The sequence below is a fragment of the Opisthorchis viverrini genome, assembly GCF_000715545.1.
Source record: "Opisthorchis viverrini unplaced genomic scaffold opera_v5_382, whole genome shotgun sequence".
Classification (NCBI taxonomy): domain Eukaryota; kingdom Metazoa; phylum Platyhelminthes; class Trematoda; order Opisthorchiida; family Opisthorchiidae; genus Opisthorchis; species Opisthorchis viverrini.
The window spans coordinates 375,568-401,115 of NW_008752042.1; the positions used below are offsets into that span (position 1 = coordinate 375,568).

Consider the following 25,548-nt stretch of genomic DNA (forward strand, 5'->3'; position numbering starts at 1 on the left):
ACAGATTACATTGGTAAGTCCTCGCTTCCCATGTTAAATTCGAAACCTTTAGGGAGGTCCTGTTTACGTCACACCAGACCACTGTAGATCCACCGAAATATGCTAATTTTGATGCTAATAGGCAGTTGATAATCGTCCAGGTGGAAGGTAGATTACCAGTTCTCTGACTTCGCCACCTTTGTAACGCTTATTCGAAACCTTTAGGGAGGTCCTGTTTACGTCACACCAGACCACTGTAGATCCACCGAAATATGCTAATTTTGATGCTAATAGGCAGTTGATAATCGTCCAGGTGGAAGGTAGATTACCAGTTCTCTGACTTCGCCACCTTTGATAACGCTTATTATGTGCAATACCGTATACTTACGGGGACCGGTGGTTCCGTGTACGGCCGTTCGTCCACCTACTGAAGACACGCCTGTTCCCTCACTTCGAACCATTCAAAGTTTTATGGATTCGTTCAATCAAAAGACAGCACTCAGTCGCATTAATTAACGATAAAGCCACTGAAAAAATGTTTAAGCTTCCTCAGATGGCCAACTTTTTAAGGCAAAGTCAGCATGGGTTATTCCACAATAGAAAACCGCAGCACCGAGCCGTTTCAGACAACAATCATTAAGTGTATGAGTTTCCCAATGCAAAATATATTGCGAATTCTCATTTTTTGGAGTTTACCGCACTCTCTTGTCTATTGTATTGTTACGTGGATTTCTGACGCCTCATTTTTAGCGCAAACTATGAGTGACAAGAATGCACTAGGTTCTTACTTCATCCTTTGTGTTCCTCATGGTACTTCTAACCTTAAAATGCCGACTTGGTATCAACTCCTACATTCTACAAACATGACACTGTCATACCACGCCCACATGTTTGACTTATAATCGACTAGTTTTGTGATGTTGTACATAATCATGGTAGTGGACAGCACACGTTAATCGTTCAACGGATGAGCAAATTGTAAGAATCTGGTAAGATATCTCCTATTTTTCTTCACCCAAATCTAAAACTAGTTGGAGTATTTCTGTAAGTTATTGTACATTTTAGTTAACCATCTAGTCTAACTGATTCTTTCACTGTCCATCAATATTGAGTAGTCTCAGAGAAGGCATTTAGGCTTATATTGTACCCGACTAACTCCCATTCAAGGGACAATGCCGTATTGTTTATATTGCCCTCTTTGGTACCCGGGTAAAGTATGAATATAATTCACTCAAAAACACGATATTAGTACTTTTCAATGGACTGGAACGTAATTTTGGACTCTAAAGTAAGTATTTGTGACAAAACGAGTCATCTTTAGACTTAACATTACATTCCATCTTCGCTATCACGAATATGGGCATACGACAGACATCCACTTGTCCCTCAAAAGGTTAGCGTCCAAACAGCTTTTTTGGTTCTGTTAAGGCCACTGTATAAACGGCCTACGTGGATGAGGTTACCAAACCAGTAGTAGATTTTTCAGGCCAATATTGGATAACAGGTGAATGAAAAATTGAATTTTATCTCTAAGACCCGGTTGACTAAAAGTCTCATTCAGTGTCATTTCAAGATGTATGCGTTGAATAGAAAGACGCACTAAGAGTGGTCAGACTGTTTTAAATAATCGTAATTTTAGGCTGTATTGGATGGATGCAACGGAAACTAGAGATCCTTTGTTGCAATTGATACCAGATAAACTTTGTCCCCACCAAATCAGATTGTCGGTTTTTCGCCACGCCCTAGAAAACATACGGTATCGTCAATGTTAGGGACGTGTAGTGCTTTGAAAACCCAGGCATGTTCCACGGTATCCTGCAGTCTAGATCTTGGGACCCTTTGAAAGCGAGATACTCATAGATTGGGTAGATCTGGCTTCATTCTCTTTTCTTCGGACTGTTGTTACAACACGCCGATGGAGTTCTTCCCGCGAGTACGGCTTGAGAACTGATATCTCTGAGGCTGTCAAAACAAAAGAAAGAGGATTGCATAGCAATTTGGCTGTCACATAAATCAACACAGTGAATGTGTAAATGAATCATAAATATGGTCCAGTTGCATGCATAGAATAGTCGTAACCGGACTGGTGTAACAGAAAATGTAGACTTCTAAAACCTTGTGGTGTATGCCATCAAGCAATACAAAAATGATAGTCATTCGAAGAAGTACAAAACCGGGCGTGAATGTCAAGGTAGGTCATCTTTGGAATTAAAATTCGCCCCAACAGCCTAGTTGTGAACTCGAAGGCTTGCCAAGAGTATATCGCTGACGTTTTGCTGTGGATACAAGCATGAGCAACTTATTTATTAAGGATTTTGCTAGGGCGTGTTTTGCAGCCATAGTGATGCTATTTTCTCTGATTTATTTGGGATATAAAGCCTCCGAATGCTTATGTCAAAGGTCTTTGAACTGAGATACCCCATCCGGAGAGTTCAGTTGACGCAACCTACATTGAAAACAGTAAGGATTCCGAGAAATGCACTCATTTGCAAATCAGTTTGGTTTTCCGGGAGACTCTCGTTTATGATGTCCTCCATCTGAATGTGCTGCACACAGGCCGCTTCATGCTTCAGTTGGCACGACATTCATAAAGGAAACTACTCACAACTACTCTTCAAAAGCCCACGGCCGGGATTCCGTTTTTCACTGGGTTCGAAAGCTTTCAGATATCAGGAAACCACATGGGACAAACAACATACCTCAGTGATCGCATGAGTCCACAGGTGTTAACGCTCGTGGATCCAAGTTGATGCCTGATTTAGAGCCAGATGAAAAATTCTACACCAGTCGTAATCAGTCATATCACTAATGTAGGGACTACTATTGGTAGTGATGTGCATTGAACACAATGCAGCAATTCTTAGACCTTTTTTAAATTTACCACTCTTAAAAGGTAGTCCTTCTCTGACACCTAGGAATGTTGTTCGTGACCGCGGTACTGCTGGGCGATCCGAAGCCTGTTCAAATCTCTAGACAGCTGATGTGTGGTCACCGCCATTTAACCTGAACACTGAATGATTGAGAGGAATTCTGTACCATTGAAACGAGTTTCATAATCTTCATCTTAAGTCGTTTTGTATAAACTAGGAACTTACGTATTTAAATGAAATCTTTGGTCCGAAGCCTGGTGCAGATCCCTTCAGTGGTTTGTATCATGAGTGCTTCTGAACGAAGTGCTGTTCACGGCTCACTTATTACAGCGTAGCTTCACCTTTGCTGGAGCAACATTTTTTATCAAACCCGCTTCCGAAACGGAGGTAAGTCATTCCAAAGGTGAGAGACCATTCTCCAGCTTATGCGCAGATGATTCTATTTGCCGTTCATGAATACTTGTGTGGTTTCCGGCCGGTAACAAAACTTCCTTAAAGACATACTTCTCTGATCAATCTAAGAATGAGCTAATGTTTACGGTCGGATTTATCAAACGTAGAAGTCAGTTTTCGGTTCATATAAGTCCGTTAGGTCGACCATTTGATCTCTGAGACCTTTGATCTTGACTTCCTCTGCCCTCATCATCATCATCCATGTGTGCAAGGAAAAAGTGCGTCAACTTTAATGCTCAAAGCAAGCGAATAACCGGTTACCATACCATGAAAAAAATAAATTTCTTGGGATCATATTAAAAAAATTACAAATTTGAAACGAGAGAGTTCAAGGAAACAGATCATTCCAGCACCAACCGTAGCACAGGGGCGGATGAATTCATGTTCGAGTCACGCAGTCGTATTCTAATCAGGGCACAAATATCCGACCAAGTGACAGAGATGCTGTATCGAACAAACAATTGAGAGCGAAGGTCAGCCCTGACTGACAGTACGTAACTTAAGGCATACGCAACATCTACGCACAACCCCCGACTCATCCACTCCAGTACACTCCCTAAAAACTGATGAGAACATCTCGGTTGGTGATTATATATTTGCAACCAAACTGCCCATTCGTGTTGCGCTGTGGTCTGAATTCCATGCATTCGTCTGGTCCGTTAAGCGGCTTTTATTTGGGATGTTTTCTATGTTACAATCGTTCGATTTTCTAACTGTGTTAATTATCTGTCTGTTTTCCTTAAAGGTGATTGGTTTCTGCGCGTAGTTCCATTTTCGTGGCTTTCTCCTTTTGATATTTTGGCCCATTTTGCGAAATTCATTGCGCCGATGTTATTGAGTTAACTCGCCTGGCCGCGCTTCACTTTTCGGGAGTTCCTTACGGTTGAATTTTTATTTAAATGCCCTCTCTTGTTAAACTGTCCTTTACTTTTCGCGTTTTGTTTTTTTTGTCTGGGGCGTGTTTCACCAAAGTCAGTCTTTTCGGGTTGAATCAGCCTTTCTCAACCTGTCACTGATTCTAGTATTTGATGGACTTTGTAGTTTTTGCATCGTTTGTTGATGGAGATTTTGGTTCAGTACGCCACCTTCATCAATTCACTACTTTCCTTGTTCGTATTCGGGTCAGCATTTCTATCAGATTCGTATCCTTCCAGGTTCGGATGAACGGGGATAAGATTGATCGTATTTTAGGCCATAAGATTGTGTTCAGATAGTCCGGTGAAAACTTTCTGAGTCCCGAAGTGTCTGCATTAGCCTTTGAACTGAATCTTGTGTACAACATTGGCCGTCTTTCTTATATTCAATTCCACTTCCCGGTCTGATGATGCTCACCATATGCATTGGACTTGTATATCATTATCGTATTACGATGTGGCAATCTTACAATCATTTACAGAATTTCCTCGATTTGTTTACTCTAAGTTTGTGATCCTAATTTTGTCGAAAGAGGTTTCGCAGGAGCAGTTTAGACAAAGTTTTTCGGTCATCATATCTTGAAAAATATCTTTGTACCGGCCCTCCTTCGACTCACTGGTGTAGCGATTCTTGTCGACCCACTCACAAACGGACGATCCGAAAACACCAGGTCTCAGTCATTTATTTCATCAGCTGTAAATTTTATCTCTTCAAAATTCATTATTTATTAAGTGGCTTGTACGACTTCATCCACTACTTCTGATGGGGTTCAAGGTGTCGGTTATGCAGTAGATCTGTGTTTTTGAGTTCATATCTCGCCTCAGTTTATGCATTATGATTTCTGCGATAAACCTTGAGGTCTTGAACACGAATAATGCTCCTCATAATTAGGCGTAATACTGCTCGCTGAACTCGAACAATGTTATCTGCCATAAGTTGAGCAGTTTGTACAGGTCGTGTTCTCTTCGCAGATATACCATAGTCATCCAGTAATTTAGCGACACTTCACTCGGCCAATTTAAGAGCCCTAGATGTCACTGATGAGCTCACATCTAATAGGACCATTATTTTGCTTGCCCCAGTAATTTCGTTCAAACTTTATTGATACAAAGTATCTTCTGGAATTTACCCCGAGATCTATTCGAAGCAATAAAAGCTTCGTGATCTGCAACCATTTCGGATATTCCACGAGCCGGATTATCCCACTCAGGGGGGAATTTTCCATAAAGAACAATAAATGGTAAGACAAGTGAAACATAAAACTACGTGTTTCGGGAGTGTAACACGCAATGTATCAGGAAGGTCCGGTTCCTGAGAGTAACCCTAGGACCCCCGGAACCTACTGAGACCCTAAAACTTCACTAAAATCTCAGTAGAAAAGCCGGCAAGCATCCGGGCCAGTCAATCATTCAATCAGTTCAGTAAAAGCCGACAAGTGTCAACAATGGATGTTCACTAAACGCCTACCAGACATCCTGGGTCAGTGTCAGAAAGGCCGTTGTAATTTTTGCATTTGCACGCACTCGCTTGTTTGGAATGAAGCTGTTGTATACCCCCGACGGTGAGCACCATGCACTGGGTTGGGAACGGCAGTTAGATATAACACAATGCTAAATGTGACAGTTGTAGAACACCGTAAACCCTGATAAATGAGAATAGCTAGAGAGATTCCATCTGAGGGTAAGCTACAAATACGCATCCTGGATCTTGCTCGATATCGCTATAAGTGAGCCTGGAGTTGTTTATGATACTACTACATGCACACGGATCAACATTTTCAGCATCATTCTTGTGGGCGACCAACGGAAAAGAACCACATGGACCCTAACCGTTACTGCTGGCTGCCTTCAAAGCACATCACGGTGCACTGTCAATCTACCACTTGCTGTGGGGGAAGATCCGTGTGCATTGGGTGATTTAGATTGAAATAACCCTACCTGGTTGATGCATTTACACAGTTTATTTAAGCAAAGCGATAAACTATTACGCGCTCTAGGTGCTGAATCGACAGTGTGCAACCAAAGAACTCGTTTTTGTAACTCTTGGGAAAAGGCTTACAACGGAATGGTGCTCACACAACCACTTTCAGTTTGACTACTGCTATTTCAGATGCATTCATAAAAACAACATATAAACCACAAGATGAATTTTGGCGATACCTGTCAGGTCAAAGAGAAAAACGAGACAAATAGATTCCCTACAAACGAAAAACGAGAGAGCTCTCCGTAAATTTGATGTAGTGCCGCACGTAGCTTGACGTTGAGTGAACCAACGTATTTTTCTCATCTGACAACACAGTTAAAGTGACTTCATTTGACCTTCTGATATCCACATAGTTTTGGATGAGGCCCAACCGTGAGTTTAGGACCATTTTGATCTCACATTATCTTGGTCACCGTGCAGTCAATGAGTTTCAAGACGGCTTTGTACGGAAAGGACGATAGGGCTCAACGTTTTGTCCAAATATAATGTGAGCACATTCAACTTCAGTGAATATTCCTTGAGTAGGTCACCTCAAGAACGGTATCAGATTACACTTTTTGGCAACGCGGACAAAACTAGTGATGTTTGTAGTCGCTCTGGGGTTCCCTCAGGAAGGCCGCACGTCGGACCGTCTCTCGTCATCATCATCATCTTCATTGACAGCAATACATCAAAACTAAATGCAGGCGAGTAAATTCCGTAGGTCATCCCGTGTGAGCAAAGTTTTCGGTGCTGTTTCCGACTCCTTTTTCAGGGTCAACGATGGGTAAAGCACACTGAACTCTACGTGTTGCTCCTTTAGCTTAGTGATTTATGAAAAACAAAAATGTCTAGAAAACATCGCCCATAGAATCTGCGTTGAAACAAAAAAATAAAAGTTGGTTATTCTCCAGCTGTGTCATGAATACATCAGCAACTAACGGTTCTAACGGGGAGTTCACACCATCTATTTGATGGTATAGTTTATCGCTTAATTGCAACTGTTATTTTTTTTATTCAGGAACATAACAACTGTTATAGGTCATCTCCTGAATTTTCGCAATACCGCTGCAATTTTCAATAGGCTGAAACAAGTAATCAGGAGACACGTTTAACGCTACTTCCGTGCTAATACGGAGAAAACATAAAGTTAAAAAGATAATAAACCTAGAGCGGTGCTCTTCCGCAGTGATGCACATTTCCTGAGTTCAAATCATATGAATAAATCATGCCGACCGTTTTCTGATATCATTTTTCTCCTAGTAATAGTCAGTATCCTAGATAAGCAAGAACATTAAGCCTGAAGACTTTTCCCGAAGCCAAATTTGTTCGCCCCAATTTGCCTTCGAATGCATACGTACGACCACAATTGCACTGAGTTCCAAAGATGAATCTTTAACCGGATACTGTCATGTGTTGCTCTGCTCGGTTTTGTTACTGACAACGAATGTGCTGAGCGGCAATTTTGCGGGATTTATTGTTTGAAGCTGAAACGCAGAGACCAAATTGAAAAGAAAGTTATTACACCGTAAGTCATTTAAGATGTAATTATTGTGTGATGTGCTTCCTGCTTCGACCTTAATCTGCACTATCTTGACTGGGAATTGTCTCATGTTTGCCATCAAAGATCCAGTGTTTTCATCCCCGTGCTATAAATTTTTCTTGCTTACGATCACTTCACTGTAAACCAGCATAGCGCAAGATGATTTGCGATTATCTGACACAGTTTTGTCGACATATAATAGCTCAGAACAATGCGCTTAAAGCAATCACTTTGGCGTAACACTCGTTTAAAACCATAGATATCCCATATCCCGACAGAAAAATGGAGGCAAAGTGTCCCAAGGTGCTAGAATCGTCATTCACGAGTCCCTTAATATGGCGTAGTTTTTCAACCATGTCTTGTGGGCACCAGATATAATAATGGTTACTTCTACTTTGGTAAAACAAAAATCAGCCACGAAAAAACAGTATGTGCTGTAGACTTACAGCGCTAGTCTGCAGAAGATTCAAACCACAAATTATTGTTAGGAATAACGAAGATATGGTCCGAAACCAGTTATCATTGAGAATCGTGAGAAAACAAAAATTACCTTCATCAAAATCGTCTCGGAGACTGGGCGGGTGAATTGACGGAATGTTGTCAGTCGGGGGTGCGTTAAGGTTGTTACCAATCAGAATTGATTTTGCGACAAACGGAGCTTCTGGATCATTGACCGCAATGAACTGCCGAATTAAAAGCAACTGGTTGACTCGTTGTTCGACCAGTGTCAGGTAGTCCAGTAGGTTGCTTTGGGTGATTCCTTCTGATGACGCCAAGCGGCGCGTCAACATCGTACTTGTCAGAAAAAAGAAGCTACATTTCAATTCAAGACCCTGATGGAAATTCGGCAAGATCCCTTAATCTACCATGTATCTTCAGGAGACACTCTTGCTCAGATTAGTGGACTTAAATTTTGGAGTGAAGTACGTTCCCTTTATCAGGAATTTGATGAAATGGCCAAAAAAGCGTTGTGATGAAGTCATATAATAAACTGACTTTCTGGTGAAAACTCGCACTAAGAGGATTAAACCGTTGCGATTTGCCGGCGTATATGAAAAGTTATATTCCAGCAATACCCGAAAGAGTTAGCATCCTATGGGGAAAGATCGACCGAAGTGGCTGGGTGGGGCAAAAACTGTTCAGTACCCACATCAAATCAGCCACCTAACATGAGAGTTTGGCAGTGTCAGAATATTGATAGCTCAGGTGCCTTTATTGGTGGCTGGTCAGGTGCTTGCTTATCTCTTTGCTTGGATGACAAACGACCTTGAGACGTTTCGTTACCATTTGTACAGCGAATATCAGCCTATTATACACTTGTGGTGGGATGATTGCAAGAAAATGGCAAACCTCGAAAGGCAGATGGATGCCCAAGTGATAAACTTACAAGGAGAATTATTGTCCAAGTCTCAAGGTGTTCCGTCCGCTAGAAGAAGACAAGATATTCGACACAAGCTTGACGAACCTTAACATATATCAGCACTCTTGAGTGACAGGAATTTAAAGTGGCTTCAACGGGGAGATTTATGGGTCAATAATCATTATGTATGCTTCAAGCCCTTAGTAGTTTGCACTACAAAAAGCAGCCGCCTTACCCAGTTCTCCTGAATAGTGGTTTTTGGCATATTAATTACTATAACTCATCGCCCGATGGTAGAAGCTGCAGCGTGCAAAGTTCCAGAAATCAGTCTATTTCTCAATTTATTATAAACTTTTTGACGTCTTAGAGGTGGCTGCATTGCAGATAAAAGCCTTTGTCTCCTATGTAAATCCATGAAAGTGATTTCCTTCAGAATACACACCATATTTTGTGAAGCGTTCGAAAATGAACTGGCCAACGATCAGTCCTAAACATTATCATATTTCTAAGGCTTGTATATATACAATGCACGGGATTCGCACCTGTAATGATGCGACTACCCTTCCTATACTCTTCACTAGGCTCTAGACGATCATTCAAAAGGTAGCTATGGCTCAGAACTGCAATATTTCTTCATATTGTAGCCAAAAGTTTTGTGGCTATTAAACACTCTCATCTAAAGAAACCAAAACTTAGATAACAATGGATGGCTTGTTTTTCAATTGTACTAAGAGCAATCTTTTCCATAGGCCACTTTGTGAGAGACTTATACACAATGTATCCATGCCATAGTGACTCCAATAATCACTGCTTAGCTAGTGAGACAGCTGGGCTACAAGGGATTCCCACTGGAAGTAATTTGGTGTTCCTTACTCACGTAGTACACTTGAAGGGAGTAGATTTCGCAGGTAATCACTTTGGGCATCGACATGCTCATACATGTTCCTTTCAATGGTTGTCGTGCTCACAAAGCAAACTTTACTACATTTAAAATCCACAATCATCATCATCATCATTATCAGCTGTAATAACCGCGTACTGGTCGTACACTGGTTGTAGCTGCCACAGTTTCGTTCACCGATGATTGGGGGGTAAGAAGCTGCGCATTGCACGCGCGAGCTGGTAAATTGGTGCATAAATCCAGCACTTTCAGTGAGTCGTCAAGCGGGGGGGGTGGGTGGAAAAGGAGCTATGCATTGAAGGCAATAGCTTGGATGCACGAGCGCCACTGAGGGCGCGTCCACCGATGTCGCTCCCCAACCCCTTCCCACTGCACAAGCAAACGTCGCTGGGCCATTTGACTGTCAGTCATCTGACCGAAGGGCCCTATGCTCCACGCTGCCTACAAAATCCACAATCTGTCTCCTCAAATGGATCCTAAAATTTTTTTGGGTTTCCTCTGTGCTGACATGTCGCTGAACTAGTTGTGGCAAATCTCGAGAAATTACTAACGATAAAAATTTTTCATGAAATAGCTGGACAAAATATACCCCAACGGTTTTTTGAAACCAGTTCTCATTTTGAATCAAAATATTAAATTGCGTTTTCTGACGAGCAAACAAAGGCAGAATATTTTGCTCTAAGACGAAACACCTGTACAGCACTTTCCAATTGCTCCGTATAGATGGACTTCACCTACAAGGCAAAAGCTCGACTGAATATTCCAAACCTTCTCAAACTATCAATGATCTCGTCCGGCTGCACAGCGCTGAACTGGGAACAATGTTTTAGGGACAAAGCACGTGATGACCCTTCTGGCTTCGAATGTCAGAATGGAATTACCATGGTATTATCATGTGTTTTTGGTGTGAACTATTGACCTGATCCAGTGGGACTACAAGTGGTAGTGACAATAACCGCTGTCAAGTGTTTAGCACAGCATGCATTGGCCTTCAGGCCATAATAACATAAGTGTACGTAGATATTCCAATTAAACGTACTATGTCAGCGTTGCATTCGACTTTGCCGTTAAGTGTACATATTTTACATGACGAAGTCAAAAATGTACATATAAATATACATGTAAAATGTAAATCAAAAGGCCTACTTGTTAGTTCCAAATGACCAAGTTTCGCGAACTATTCGGATCATTTTGCCAGCCGAACTCTGGTTTTATAGGTTCCAGTGAATAGCCTGAAATTTTCTCACCCATGTACCTGTTAAGATCTAATCTGTGTATCTTGTAAAGACGATGATTTAATCAAACAGAGGATGAATTCAGAAGGAAAGAATTTAGAATAGCTCTCCTGTTTGCTCCTACTCTTTCTGTTCTATTTGCCTTCTGTGCGGTGGTGATTTGAAAATCCAAGTACAATCAAATGCATTAGGACCGACATGATATTTTGCAATGAATATAACCACATGTATTTCATGGCTGAAGCCAAGACTCCAGTAAGTAATCCGTTAGGAATGAGAGTGGTGCAACACGTGTAAGCCCTCAACATCACCGGCAGCATCACATCAGTAATACCTGAGGGTTCTCTACCATTAAATCACGAGAAAGACGGTCATAGTGAGGAAAAGAGAAAACGGAAAGATAGGGGATCAGTGCGAAAAAGGAAAACATCGAAATTAGGGCGCCTAAGCCTTTGGACAGCATTAAAATAAAGAAAGCGCAGTATAAGGAAGAGGTAAGGCGTTATCGATTGGATTGACCTTGCGTTCATTGTGAACCTCACCCAACACAAGTCCTGCGCAAGATGACAGCCAAACTTTAGGTTGACACTTCAACTTAGAAAATTACGGCACACACGCCACTAGGATCGGCTGCGTGCCATCTCCTTCCTGGTTTCCGACCACCTATAGGCAGGATGACATGAAACCCGGTTTTTTAGGCGCATAGATATCATTTAGGACGGACGTTCTCAGCAGCTCAGTGGGGAGAACTCCATTTTGGTAAGGCAGCGACCGGTACACCTAGGTGGGATATACATAAGGTTTTAGCGAAAAATTCTTTAAATGTGGTAATTTACATTCCCGCTTTTCCTGTTAATCTCACTTGTCACACACAGTAACGCTAGGTCAACTACATAAACGACCACAGCTACCAGTGCAACTGGAAAGCATATTAGTAGGAATTGTAATCAGGGTTCCATCGTTTTAGGTATCGTGGCCTACCTTGGATCCTTCTCAGAGACACTACCTCAGATAATGCCTGTTGTTCACTAAATGATGCAATTCGGAAAGTCCCTGTCAGGACGCACCCGGACATTAAAAAGCAAATGTGCAGAGAACGATGCGTCCCCAAGGTCATTATCGATACCACACGGTCCGGATAGCAGGTGCGTTGGCGAAGCCCACCACACACGGTTTAGCAACACAAGACCAGCGGAGTGGGGCTTAAATTGTTCTCGACCGGAACTTCGCCATTGCTGTACAGAACGAACGACCATAATTGGCCGTTTAATCATCCTATGTATTCACTCAGACGCTCTGTATGTTTTGTCCTGACAATACAGCCATGTCCAGGGTTCTCCGTCTTCTCCTCATCACGTAGCCTTGCAGGCTCATTGCAGGCGTAACCACTAGACGGCCACCCACGATACAGCAGTCCCCTAAACATGAACCTGGTATTAGCGGTACTTCTATTGCACAGATACTCGGTAACATAGGTTGAGTTATCATATAATTGGAGTCGATATTCATAGATGGGCTGTTTGTTCTGTTGATCATCCGTTGCGTTCTGTTCATTTACTTGTATCTGGTAATCTACATATCAACTGGTTGGTACTAAACTCCTATAAATTATATTTACACATAAATCAAGGTGTTTGCATACAAGTGTTGTTAGTTTCCTAGTTCACAGAAAACAAAAAAATAAACGAGTAAACAACAAGCGATAACAGATAACTCACGTGTCACATTTCAGTTTTTGGATTATTTCTGAAACGATATCACACACAGTCTTAATGGTTTCGTTGGCGGCCGAAAGCCGTGCTTCGGTATTCTCCTGTTGTTCCCTAGCCGTCTCATTCAACAACTTCCATTCACTCATTGCATCCTTTTGCACGTCAACTACTTTCGTCATTTTCTCTTCATAATTATCTATTTCTGCGGCCAGCTGGTAAAAAGAAAAACAAGTATATAACTGTTTTCAAACACGTGCACAGCTGAGAAAAAAAACATTGTGCCAGACTGATGTGGAATTGAAATAGCACACTCACTGTTTGGTTAGAGATAACCAATGTGCATTTTGCGAATTAAATATAGCGAAATTCAATCGCATTTACTTAAAACTTCAAGCATTTCAAAAGACACAGGTGACCACTGCTCTAGTCATTGAATTAATCCAAGAAAGAATCCAGAGAAATATTGCACACTGTTCTAAATCATACACATCATGGATTGCCAGTTCTTGTTCTGCTATGTTGGGTCAACCAGTATTAAAAACTGGCAAAAGTTTATAAGACAGGGTTATGCTGAGTACAATAGTTCATAACTTGCTTAGGGCACTCACAGAATTGCGGCTGCAAGAATGAAGAAAAATCGGCTTGAGTATAACCCAGCCATTTTCACAAATACGCCAGGTGGTAACAAAACATTCTGAACCTTCCAATTAAACCCTCATCGAAAATTATTGGAATTGTGCACATTATGCATAATTTTTACATTTCTGCTCCAGATTCACTTCTTACTGCATGTTAACGCACTTATGTCAGCAGCATCAAAAAGAGCGCTATTGAGAAGGACAAATTTGGTGTCCAAGCAACGTTCAATGTTACTAGGCTATTACACAAACATGCAAAAAACGTGGCGGTGTACACTAATCGATAAGAATCAACATTCCGAAGGCCGGGTTCCGGGTGCAGAGGCTTCTGATCAGCTCAAATCATCATAGGCTCTACGAATTGTACAAATAGAGGTTGCAGATTGAAGTTATGGAACTCTCGATTCCAGCACACAGGCTAACACAGATTGTGAAGCACACATCTTCACATTAGGTGTGAGACTACGAAATCTATCAACTACCCATGAAACTGGATCTTCATCCACTCGTCTTCAAAACGCATGCAAAAGTTTCAAACATTGAGCCAGTAGAATACACAACATTTAAGTTTTAAAGTAATCCACCATCCAGTCCATTCACAGCGGACGAAAGCGTTTTTGCTCCAGTGTTTGTGAACATCATAGGCTTGTTATTTGGTCACCGATGATAAATCTTCACCTTATGTGGAAAAATGTTGAAGACAATACGCGGTTCTATTTTCCTGCCAGGGCTTATATGTATATACGTGTGTGTGTATATGCACATATATATATATATATGAACTGAGAAAGTTTAAAACAATACTATATTCAATTACATTTTCGTTCTCCTCGTTTAATCTTTCGATTTCAGCGTTTGTTTCATTCACATAGTTGAACAGCGCGAAATTTCTATCCTCTTTCTCTAGGAAGCCTTGAACTAGGTTCTCAGGATTAGCTTCTTCCATGACTTCCAGCATCCGATCAAAAGCTTGCTCGTAATTATCTATTAATCTGTCGACTTCGGCACGGCGTTCATCAGCTTCTTGAATGCGTTTGGCCTGAAGCAACAGCAATTACATAAATAAGATAAGAAACAATTTGAGATGGTACGGTAGCATAAGTGAATACAGACTATATATTCATGCTCATCTCGTGCAGGTTAATTCAGTCAGTCTAAGAAATCTATTAATCTAGTTGATTCTAATCTAGGATGCTAAGAATTTAGCGAAGGATATCCAAGTAGTTTTATAGTACTCATCTTTTATTAAAGACAATATTACTTATTCTTCTGTCATCGGAGCCATTCAGTGTAATCTAATAATACTTTATACACCCAGGCACTAAGCTGGTACATCCTCTCTCAGTTGCTTCCTTGGCCCATTTACCGTTTTCCACCTTACCGTAGATTCGATAATGTTGTCTCCCCTCTTGAGTGATATGTAAACTTGCTACTGATATGCAAAAACACTAGGTGAATCATTCCTTTCTGACTGTCTTTAGTGGTTCCCGCTTACCGCATGCACTGATTTGTTTACTGTGATTCATCAGGAGGGTCGGTTATTTTTAATGTACTTTGAATTTGTTCGGTTTTCTCGGGTGGCACACCTGACATCCATTTCTGTCTTCCGCCACGAAGTAAGACACAAACAGCTAAAAGAATGAACACATCTCCGCTGCCACTCAGTAGCTACTGTTTCGTGAACTTAAGTGTTTGCTTGATCCTGCCGATCGGCCATCTGCTCGGCATAAACTCAACAGGGAATTTCTTAGAAGCCTTTCTATTCACAAATATCCAGAAGACCAGGGCTGTCTGACGAGCTTTCTTGAAGTCTCAACAAGAAGCAGTGTCTGAAAAAGATGTCCTTTTCATTACTTTCGTTCAGATGTTTCGTCGGTGAAATGACGAGGCAAGCTCTGGCGGTCAAACCGTTGATGGTGGTAACCTTTTGCTCTGAAGCCTACAGCTGACGTGGTCCTCATCTCTGAAGACCGGCAGAAGGCACAAGCCTCGTTGGTTAGGCTGACCTCCATCACACCGTCTTTCAACGTGCACTTCAAAGCATGCAGCCCAATAATATGTCTCATGTAATTCAAGAAAAATCACTGGGTGTTTTGAAGAATGTCAAACAAATCGGTAGCTGTATTGGCTGTAACGTCTGTGTGCTTGGTGAATCGGTGCATGAATCTTAGAAGGATAAATCATCCCAAGCTAACACAGCGTTTTTTCCCCAGCCCTCAGTGAGAGATTCAAGCATATCTGACAAACAAAGTAATTAAGTGAATGATTCCTGCCTACTGATGTACAAATTTGAAGCCGTACCGGCGGTTTGCTGCCGCCGCGACTATTAACCAAAGCAAATCTAGTTTATCCCACTGGAGACACGTCTATTTGGTTCCAGTAGCATTTTAAAGGTCAAATGGAAACATTTCGTTTTTCGGCGAGACATCTTATTAATGATTACAAAATGCGCTTTTATGACTCGAGGTCACCTCACTTTGAGATGCACATTAAAATGTGTTCAAGCGATTTATGGGATAAGGATTCCCACAGAGGATGCTATTTAGGCGGTGGTCATACATTGTTCAGATAGCTGCTTTGGAGTCCACCAAAAGAATATCTGAGCGTGTCATAAGAAGCGGATAGAAGGAAACCGTTAGTTGTGAATGATTTGGTCTCGGCCCATCAGCTACACACAAGGTGCCACCAAAACTGTCAGAGAATGGAAACATATTTACCAGTTATCACAAACGTTATCAGAGTGAATAAACTTACGGAAATGATTGTCACGGGTGCTTTCAACATGTGTAAGGTTGGAGGTAACATACATCCTAAAGGACCACCCACCCACCCCACCCCAAACCCTCCCAAAAGTATCAACATTTTCTTCGTGGAACAATTCGCTCTCCCCAAAAGGATGATTGCAAGATTCGTGCGACTAGTCCTCTTACATTCTGGCTATGGGTGGCTTTCAATTAATTAGTCAGATAGTGCGCAGTCAGACTTCATTTTATATTTTCGGTTGAATATACACCAGATCATCATGTGTACAGAGGTATTTGGACATTCTGGGCGTGTACTTAGGCGAATAGCGTGGACTGCGAAGCCCAGTGTGCGGTAGACTGATTAACTGAATAAGTGAACACAACATGAGTTGCGCTTTTCAGAGAAACTTCCGAGTGTTATCAATTATTGTTAGGGGCACTGAACTCTGAATTGCAATACCTTCCATGCAGTGAGTTGTGGATCTTCTTGCCTCTCGGTCGCCTTGATTTTCATGAAATGTTTTAGTTTTCGATCGTGGTCAATCAAGCGAACTAGTTCTTTCATTTCATTGTTATGTTGTTGTGTATCTTTTTCCGCCTTTTCCGTTAGCTGTTGTATTCTTTGGGCTGCATCCTCACTAAAGGATGGGAAAAGTGACACTGAACATTTGTTAGTTGTAAAATAAAACCGTGTATGTAGACTAAAAATGTACATTACTAGTGAGGTGCAGCATACAACCAGAAAAGATAACTGAAGCATGGTGGCATCTGCAATCAAAGAGTCTTCCCTGGCTTTGTAACTTTTTGGTTAGCATTAATTTGCAAGTTACCGAGATTTTCTCAGGTAAAACCAAAAACGTATCGCTTATGTCCAGTTTACTTCACTTTTTTTTACTTTTGATGCAAGATGTCTCCTTACTTCTCGATCCAAGTATACACACGCCATAGACACCAAAAAGTCTTCCCAAATGTAGAGTCTTGAGAATAACTACACAAACTCTCCATGTTAACCTCTCCAACTGGATAGGAAAAATACAGATCTGTGTCGGTTTCAGCAGTCCTTCCGAACATTTTCTCCGAGTGCAAATAATTTTCTTGGCTGGGTCAAAGACACACAGTCTTCTAATGGGTATTCACCATGAACATGTGACATTGCAACTGTCTATAGACTCTCGCCGATACAGAAGTTTACGCATTGTGCTACTTTGCCAAACTAAATTAAGAATGACTAAATGAATGAAAAATGCTAAGGTATGTGAACTGTTGAGGACTGGATCAAAATCAAGTCATCCGGTAACATCAGATTTTTCGGCCTCATTTTCCTAAGTATGCAGTGGAAAAAATATATGTATCCGAATTATTCGTTGCCACTTCAAGTAGCTGCAGTGAGCGGAAGACAGTAACACGATCCCCCCTCCCAGTCTTCCTTCTATTCATCCAGGTGGGCCTCTTTCAGAATTCCCTTGTTTTTCGATAGTGTTGACTTGGAGGGGAGCCCTGTAGTGTCAACAAGCAGCTTGGTACCAGAAATCCACTCAGGGTACCACTAGTAAGTTTACCAGTCAGTATTTATCAACAAGATCATTGTTAAACAAAGCCACCAAAAATTACCGTTGCTCGTAAGCTTGTGATGTTGCTTCAATAATTTGGCCAATAACCGTTCTCTGTTTGGACAAGGTTTGCTCCAACTTTCGGTAAAGTTGATCAAATTTGGACCTCTGCATCCGCAGTGTGTCAATTTCACTTCTTAACTCTAAAGCAGAAGGACGAAAACCGATCACTTCAACGAGGAGAAGCGAGTACTGCTCCTGTCGTTCATATAATGTCATTAGAAAAACGACAGAACGACGTACAAAATTACTTTCGCTTGGTAAGTGAACAGCTGAATGGTGACCCAATTTCTGAGTCACTTGTGCTTAAGTGTTAAAGATGTTGACCAAGAAGACTGACAGTAGACTCGCAGATTTTCAATGCGGAAAAAATGAGGAATCTGTGTATTATTCAAGGGGAACATAAATCCTGTAAGCGTTGTTTAACGTCCACCAGAACTATTAATATTTCTTTGGACTCTTAATAATCCGGCCACACATCAAATCCTGTGCTGGTTGAGTGCAAACTTATTCTTTGTGTTATAGACAGCGAAATCACAAGAAAATCTTGCAGGAGGTGCTCAGATTATCTCCTTGAGTTTTTGCAAGTTACGGCAGTCCACAATGCATTCAAAGTACAAAGTATTGCATCGATACTCCGATTACTCCACGTTTCCTTGGATTTTCAGGGAGATATTTAGTTTTCTGAGCGGTTTTCCCACTATGCAGCTGCTTATACCGGGAACGGAAGTTAATGTACGCAGAGTGACTGACTAATGATGAGTTATTTCAAGGCTCGGCAAGATGGAGCTGTTTTCACGCATATTTTCTAGAGAACGACTTATCCTAAGACTACCATACGACCGGACATTCGAACAAGTAAACTCAGTTCAGTGGAAGCTGATATGACTTTCGAACTTGTGCTTTCCTGCAATCAGCTCATCGATATCTTCAAAATTGACACTGATGTCATATGTTTTTGTCGAGTGACTGCGCTTGGACTCCACTTTTCCGCAAATGTTTGCATGTAATTTGAAATACAGGTAATTACTGCCTAATTTTACACAAAATTTGTGGTGAATTTAGTCCGCATGTAACCAAAAAAACCCAAACTTTGTCCCAACACATCAGACGGACTAATCCTAGATGTGTGGGGAACGTTGAAACGCCACTCCGTGCAAAGATGAAGGTTTACTGGGAGCGCTCTCTTCTGGTTATTTAGTACGAAGGATATCGCACGTTTCAAAATAATGCCCTTCTGCAAAACCACTACCTTCACGGACTCTTATCCGAGCAATGATATCTTGTGTTTTTTTTGAGGTGTGAAATTGCATCAGGCGTACCCATAGCCAAACACTGCATTTGATAAGATGGGTAAGAAGACTTTGAGTTCGTTTTTATTTCACATCATTATGATTGACAAAAACCCCAGAATTTCATGTCTTTTGCAAAGGATGGCTACACTTTGGCATCTTCGAATGAATTATCGGTCACTTAACGCTTAAAAGTGGCAGAAATAGCTAAGAAACGCAAGTTCTTTGGCATTTCACGTGCTGGGACGACAGTTCTTGCCGCTATCTCTTATCGCAGAGGAAATAGAGCTAAATAAATTGATTTAGGACAGATATCAGGCTGCATTTCGGTTTCGACATTCTTTATACATATGCAGAAATCAGTAGGTCATGACAACAGTTCGGAAAATGTAGTTACAAAACAAGGAGTTTCCACAGCATGCTTATATAAGGTGGAACAACACGATTGGACATTATATCCAGCACAAATCAACCAGTACAGAATTACAACTTTATGTTCAACAGGACTGATTCAAACTTACGCATGTTTTTCCCAACCTCCTCATTGTATGACTTGAGCAAGTGCACCAGACGGTTCTCCAACGTGGTCAGCTTGGTTCGCACACGACGAACGGAGTCATCTGAACCCATCGTGCCCCCAAGTTTGACCTTCATTTCGTTCACTTTTTTCTCCATACTACGAATCTGATTAAATTTGGATGAATATCATTCAGGTTTACATAATAAAATAGTTAACGGCTTAAACCTTATAGAGATTTTCCGCTGTTAGTGGAGCTAGTCCGTGCTGACAAGCTGAAAAGCAGTATGCAGCCAGTTCATCACTATTCGATATAATAGGCAGTATACATCTAAGAAAACTCAAGGGGGTCTCGAATCCACAACATTCCGATCAGTAGTTTAAACACTAAACTATTCCACCACGAGCAGCTGATTAGCAATGTGATTCGTTCGAATCTAGACAGGATATTTCGCCGCCAATCTTTCGGTTATGGGACCGACTCCACGTGATCCTATGTGATGACTGGCTCTTGGCTTTTCAGCCTGTGTTGTCTTCTCCTAGTTGACAAAATCTCCTTTGAAAATTTTTGACGCCCAAACAAACTGATCACACTGAAATTTTGTATTTGATGTTCCACCGTTTTGGTAAACTTACAGAGGTAGTTATGAAGTATACGTTTCCTTTTTTTTCCTGTCGATCAGTTGAATAGTAACAAGCGGGTAGTGGAACGATATAAAACAGATCATTTGTTGCTGTTGTAGATCATACCCAACTTTATTACCAAAACATCCAGTAAAAATGTTCGCCCATATCACTCAAGACAAGATTCCAGGGAAATTTCATTTGGGGACTGAGTTCAGTGACCTTCGCGTTTTGAAACCATGCATACTGTATTCAATTAACAACAAGGTTCTCGTAAGTGGAATCAAAACGGATGCTGACTGCCGCACTATGCAATCAGATTTTGATAGGAAACGAAGCTACCTTTTGCAAAGAACGGTACTGCTCGACCATTATAAAAGAACTTGGCAGCTAAATGCCACCCACATGTTGGTGAGATTTAAACTAATCTTAGCGCCAGGTGGCTGGATAAATTTACACAGGCTTTCCTACTATTAGGAAAGATGGAATTTCATCACAAAGATTATTGCCCACCTATTGAAGGAACATTTAATTATCCAAGAGGTTAAGTCAAAACTTTTTTATTTCTTTATGACCGGCTTGACTTTGTGCTGGCATAATGTAGCAAGGTTCGCACGATTTTCTCTATTCCAGCTAAATAATCTCCAAGAAATGTAGATGCATTTATCCGTTGATTCCATTATTTTTCGATCACATCTCTTCAACCCGTTAACGGTCGTCTGAACGCAAGGTCAGTCCTCCATGACCCACTTCCAGCCTCAGCATTTTACCATCGTCGGTTTTGCAGCACTGCCAACGTATTGGTGACCACCAAAATCTTGTTTGCCGAATTAGCACGCCGAATGTGGATGTATAAATCGCAATAGACTTCATTTATCCGTAGCTGCAGGACATCATGAAACTCTTCTGGTCTTCACACCTCTACCTAGTAAACCACATGTGGGACAATATTGTTACTTCGTACAATAACCAGGAAGTCTTTTGGCTACATTTTGTGGGATATCCCAGCCCAAAGATCCTCTAAAAAAGGAAGAAGCATTTCATTCCTAAATTGCCAGGTTTCACCGTTAGCAATCCTAGAGTGCGGTGCTGGCACTTTAAGGAGTGTGACAGTTGACTGAGAAAATTGGGGGAATAGTGGTCCAAGTTGAAGCTTTCATATATTGGGAGTACAAATCTTGATATATATATATATATGAGAACATTGTAAAAACCTAATTACGGCATTTTGTGAAGTGGCGTCATTCTGAGGCCGGACAAGTCAGAACCTATGATGATCTTGGACATTCTCTCTTTAATCACGAAATCAACAACAATTGGCCAGGTGGTGGAGTTATTTCATTTGTAGATGCGAGTTGATCATACTGCTGACTAGCTAACCATGGCGAAACGGTCAAGTGTTCAGGCTACTAACCGGGAGGTCGCAGGTTCGAAATCCCAGTGTGTTCCTAGAGAAAAACGCTGTTGATGATCGCTGGCAAGGATGAAACAGCTTTACGGCGCTTAATAGCCTTTCAGTAAAAGCTGACCCCCCTACCAGTTAAGACCTTCTTTAGATGCTAATTTTACACTCCGATCGGTAATCTGATAGTGCTAAGAATGTTGAGGCTCCCCATAAACGTACTGCTGCATGTAGTAATGTGATAATATGCAGCACTTCGACATCACTCATTTTGAGCAGCTGTCAGCTAAAACCAAAGAACGGAATTCGGACTTCAGGTTCAGTCATAGGATTCTGCACCCACATTTGCTCGTAACGGAGGGTCGCCTTAAAAATCCGAAGAAACATTCAAAAGTCTTCTTAGGCTCAGCGTCTAGCGCTTATGATTGATCTTTGTCACCGGTCATACCAGTGAGATTGCAAATGATATGTGACAAGTGTTTCGATTAATTAATGCAGAAAAGAAGCAGCCCCATGTGGTTGTGTGTCACCCACATTGTTTGTGTTATTAGAATGAAAAAAATATTTAATTGCTCTGTATCTAAGGAAAGTAAACCATCAGATTCGTAATTTCATTTTATTGTCTTTGATCCTCATGGATAAAAAAATTCGATTCGTGTGGGAAAAACTTATCTCGGCAAAATGAAGCTAGCGGCTTTCAAGATACGTGTTAGAAAAAAATTCAGATAATCCCTGACCAATTGCCTTTATCTTGAACACCTCACGTTATATCGGATTTTTTCGCATAATTTGCTTTGCTTATCTAGCCACGCTTTTCCTCAGTGGAAAGCTTTTTGAAACTCACTTTGGAATGTTACAAGTGGTGGGGTTCTGAAGTAAATGTAACTGACTGAGCAGTCAATCGATCCCTTCAGTGGATAAGTGTGAACATATCAGAGAGCCACGGATTATTCAGTAGGCTTAATTCCTCTCTAAGTGGAAAATATCACTATGTAGCATAATTTTGGCAGCATTCTTATAACAACTGCATGTAGATTTGTTCTTATTTTCAAACCCTACAGAACACGGAACCCGACTTCTGTCCTGGAGCCAAATACTAAGGATGTGATGGAAATAAACAGATGTAACGTGAGCCTTTGTACCGATGTCTAAGGCAGTGGCAAAACTGTGACAAAATTTCTAGGTTTTATTAAACCACCTGTAAACATATATAGACCATGTCTCACGACGCAAGTTGTGTCGCAAATATTTGATCGTAATTTTCCAGTAAGAATATTTAGGCCGGCGGTAGCCTGGTAGTTATTTATTATGATATATTTGGGCATGGAGGCTACCGAGTTTGCCTTTGAGGCAACGCTGACACCAATGGATGTCAGGATCATAACAAGAATTAGAGAAGCACGCGGACGGTACTGCACTGCAACTAACTCTGCTAACCTTTCTACCTTGTCGTTCAGTGTTATAAAAGTAATGGTATAAAGGAATCTCTGTGACAATTTTGATTATGTGAATGATTTATGGTTTATTTCGGTTGCAGGTCGTGCACATCCAGGTGCTTTTATTCCTCAAGCAGGTTGAGTACATGTTTCGAATCCAGCCTTGAGAATTGAGGTGTATAACTTGCGGGGGCCACACTGAGTCTGCTTGATATTCCACCACAATAGTATTAAGAGTGCCCCCATACGTGACACGAATACGACATGCGTCAATGAAGGCTTATCTTTTTTTCACTCGCTTTACATCTTTTGGTGGTAAGACGTGTACACAACGCCCTTATTAATATTAATAAGGTTGAGACATCTCCATTTGCAAAAAGAACGACTTGATTCAGGTTGATTTGAGAGTGTGGTTTACCTTTGCATCCAGATCCATGTGCTTTGCCTTTTCTGCCTCAATTTGTTCTTGTAACCAGTCTTTGTTTTCGGCCAAATTCACTAAGTCCTCACACATTCGCTGGTCTCGAATCTGATTGGGTTTGCTGTCTATTGCACGGAGTTTTTCCAAAAGTTGCTCTCCTTCCTGTTCCAAACATTCTATTGTTTGTCTTTAAAATGAGCAGAGTAAACTAGGTATCAGCAAATGCGATAGAACAGACTGAAAGGGGCTTAAAGAATGTAGCTCAAAGCTCCTCCGAGATGCCGTTACCTCGGTGATCAAAGTTGAAACTCAAGAACTAAATGAATAAATTTTGAGCCGGGAAAAACTCTTCACAAAAAGCACACAATGAATGTTGTTTTTCTGCTCGTAATAATCCTACTCTGTTGGAGTGTCTGTCATTAGGAATCGGCTGCACGATTGCGGAGAACGAGACGTTTTACAAATCTGCCATATTAAAAATGCTGATTTTCAGTAATTCTTAAGAGAAGTACCACTACAATTTATGTTAGAAATGTTGTGGAATGTAGGTAGCTCGGGTGCAATCCAACTGCCAAGCTCGGGGAACAGACCAACAACCAAACAATTTATGTTGTAATCATTCTGTCTGTAAGTATCCATAAATTGTCATATCTCTTGTTATCCTGTTGCACCCATCTTTCGATAGCCCGTTGGTGCATAAATCATTACCATGGATATAGCGGCCCACTTTCCATGATTTACGACTATCAAAACTCTTAGACTTCGAAAAAAATGTGATGAAATGTACGCCATAAACAAAATTCTTAGGAAGCCAATGTGCCGTGAGGTGCCTCACTTATTATTTCTAGGGTTTTTTCAGTGTCGTCTATCAGTTTTTATAGCTAAATAATTTTCGAAAACTAGGAAGAACACATAATGGATCAGTTACAGGAAAGCCACGAATCGCTGAAAGAAAGTAACAAATTTGATAGTTGATTCTAAGCACGTTTCCGTTATATGCAAACAGGATTCTGTCGGCCATGTATATCCGTTGTAATTCATTCACTATTATCAACGCTTGATCAAAGAAAGACAAGCGGAAGTATATTTAAAGTGTAATGCCGGGGAAAAATTATACCAAACATCATTCGTGCAAATGACAAAATCGAAAGTGAACTTGCTTCATTTTAACCATTGCTGTATGCATTTCTTCTACATAACGCGAACGGTCCACTTGAGCCACATGAAGAGCTACTTTAAGCTGTTGATACTCGGCTTCTCTTTCTGCTGCCCCCTCCACATCTGTGTCCGGCTTTCTGTCCAAAATTGGCATAGTGGCTAAAAGTTATAAACGGTCCTATATGACCAAGATGGAATGTACCGGCGCATTGGCTTTTACGTTTCATTCATTGAATGTGGAGCTCTCTACCTGCCAGACAAACGGTAAAGTCCGGTGAAATATGGCACTAATCTAGCCTGATAATACCGGGTACATTATAGGCAACCTTCTGCAAGATTTAAGATGCAGAGTCTTTTCTCACTGAATGGAACATCACGAGTTTGCATGCAAACCATTTGAAATATGGCTTTATAGTATACAATGACTGTAGGATAGTCCTCCACGGAAGCATTGTTGTCAGGAAGTTTGCTTCTGTAACGTGCTTGAACATGAACCGATTTGGAAGAAGCGAAATAAACCGGTTATTTAATCCACTTTGGATTCCGGAAAATCCGACCAGATTCCATGAACAAATTGCTGCTAAACTTTCGAGTTGGGTTTCACTCTATCCTCTGTGTGACATTATGAATCATCGCTTCTGGTGATAATATACCGGAGAGATGCGTTGCTCTCATTGGAGCAAATGGCTTAATGACACAGACTAAAGGGCTTTGGGGATTGCCTGGCCTGATGATAAACAAAGTGCGCCTCATCACCAGTTCCACTTAACTTTTTA

General features: G+C 41.1%; 1 protein-coding gene across 1 annotated transcript; it reads right to left on the reverse strand.

The window, feature by feature from the left end:
• Positions 1–1,547: 1,547 nt before the first annotated feature.
• Positions 1,548–24,926, reverse strand: T265_10584 (hypothetical protein; the record flags this gene model as incomplete). Its single annotated transcript, XM_009177000.1, has 9 exons — positions 1,548–1,941; positions 8,273–8,535; positions 12,937–13,142; positions 14,386–14,607; positions 16,773–16,950; positions 17,924–18,065; positions 19,736–19,898; positions 23,612–23,801; positions 24,775–24,926. The coding sequence occupies 9 exons, from the start codon at positions 24,924–24,926 to the stop codon at positions 1,802–1,804; spliced, it is 1,656 nt and encodes a 551-aa protein (XP_009175264.1).
• Positions 24,927–25,548: the final 622 nt, after the last annotated feature.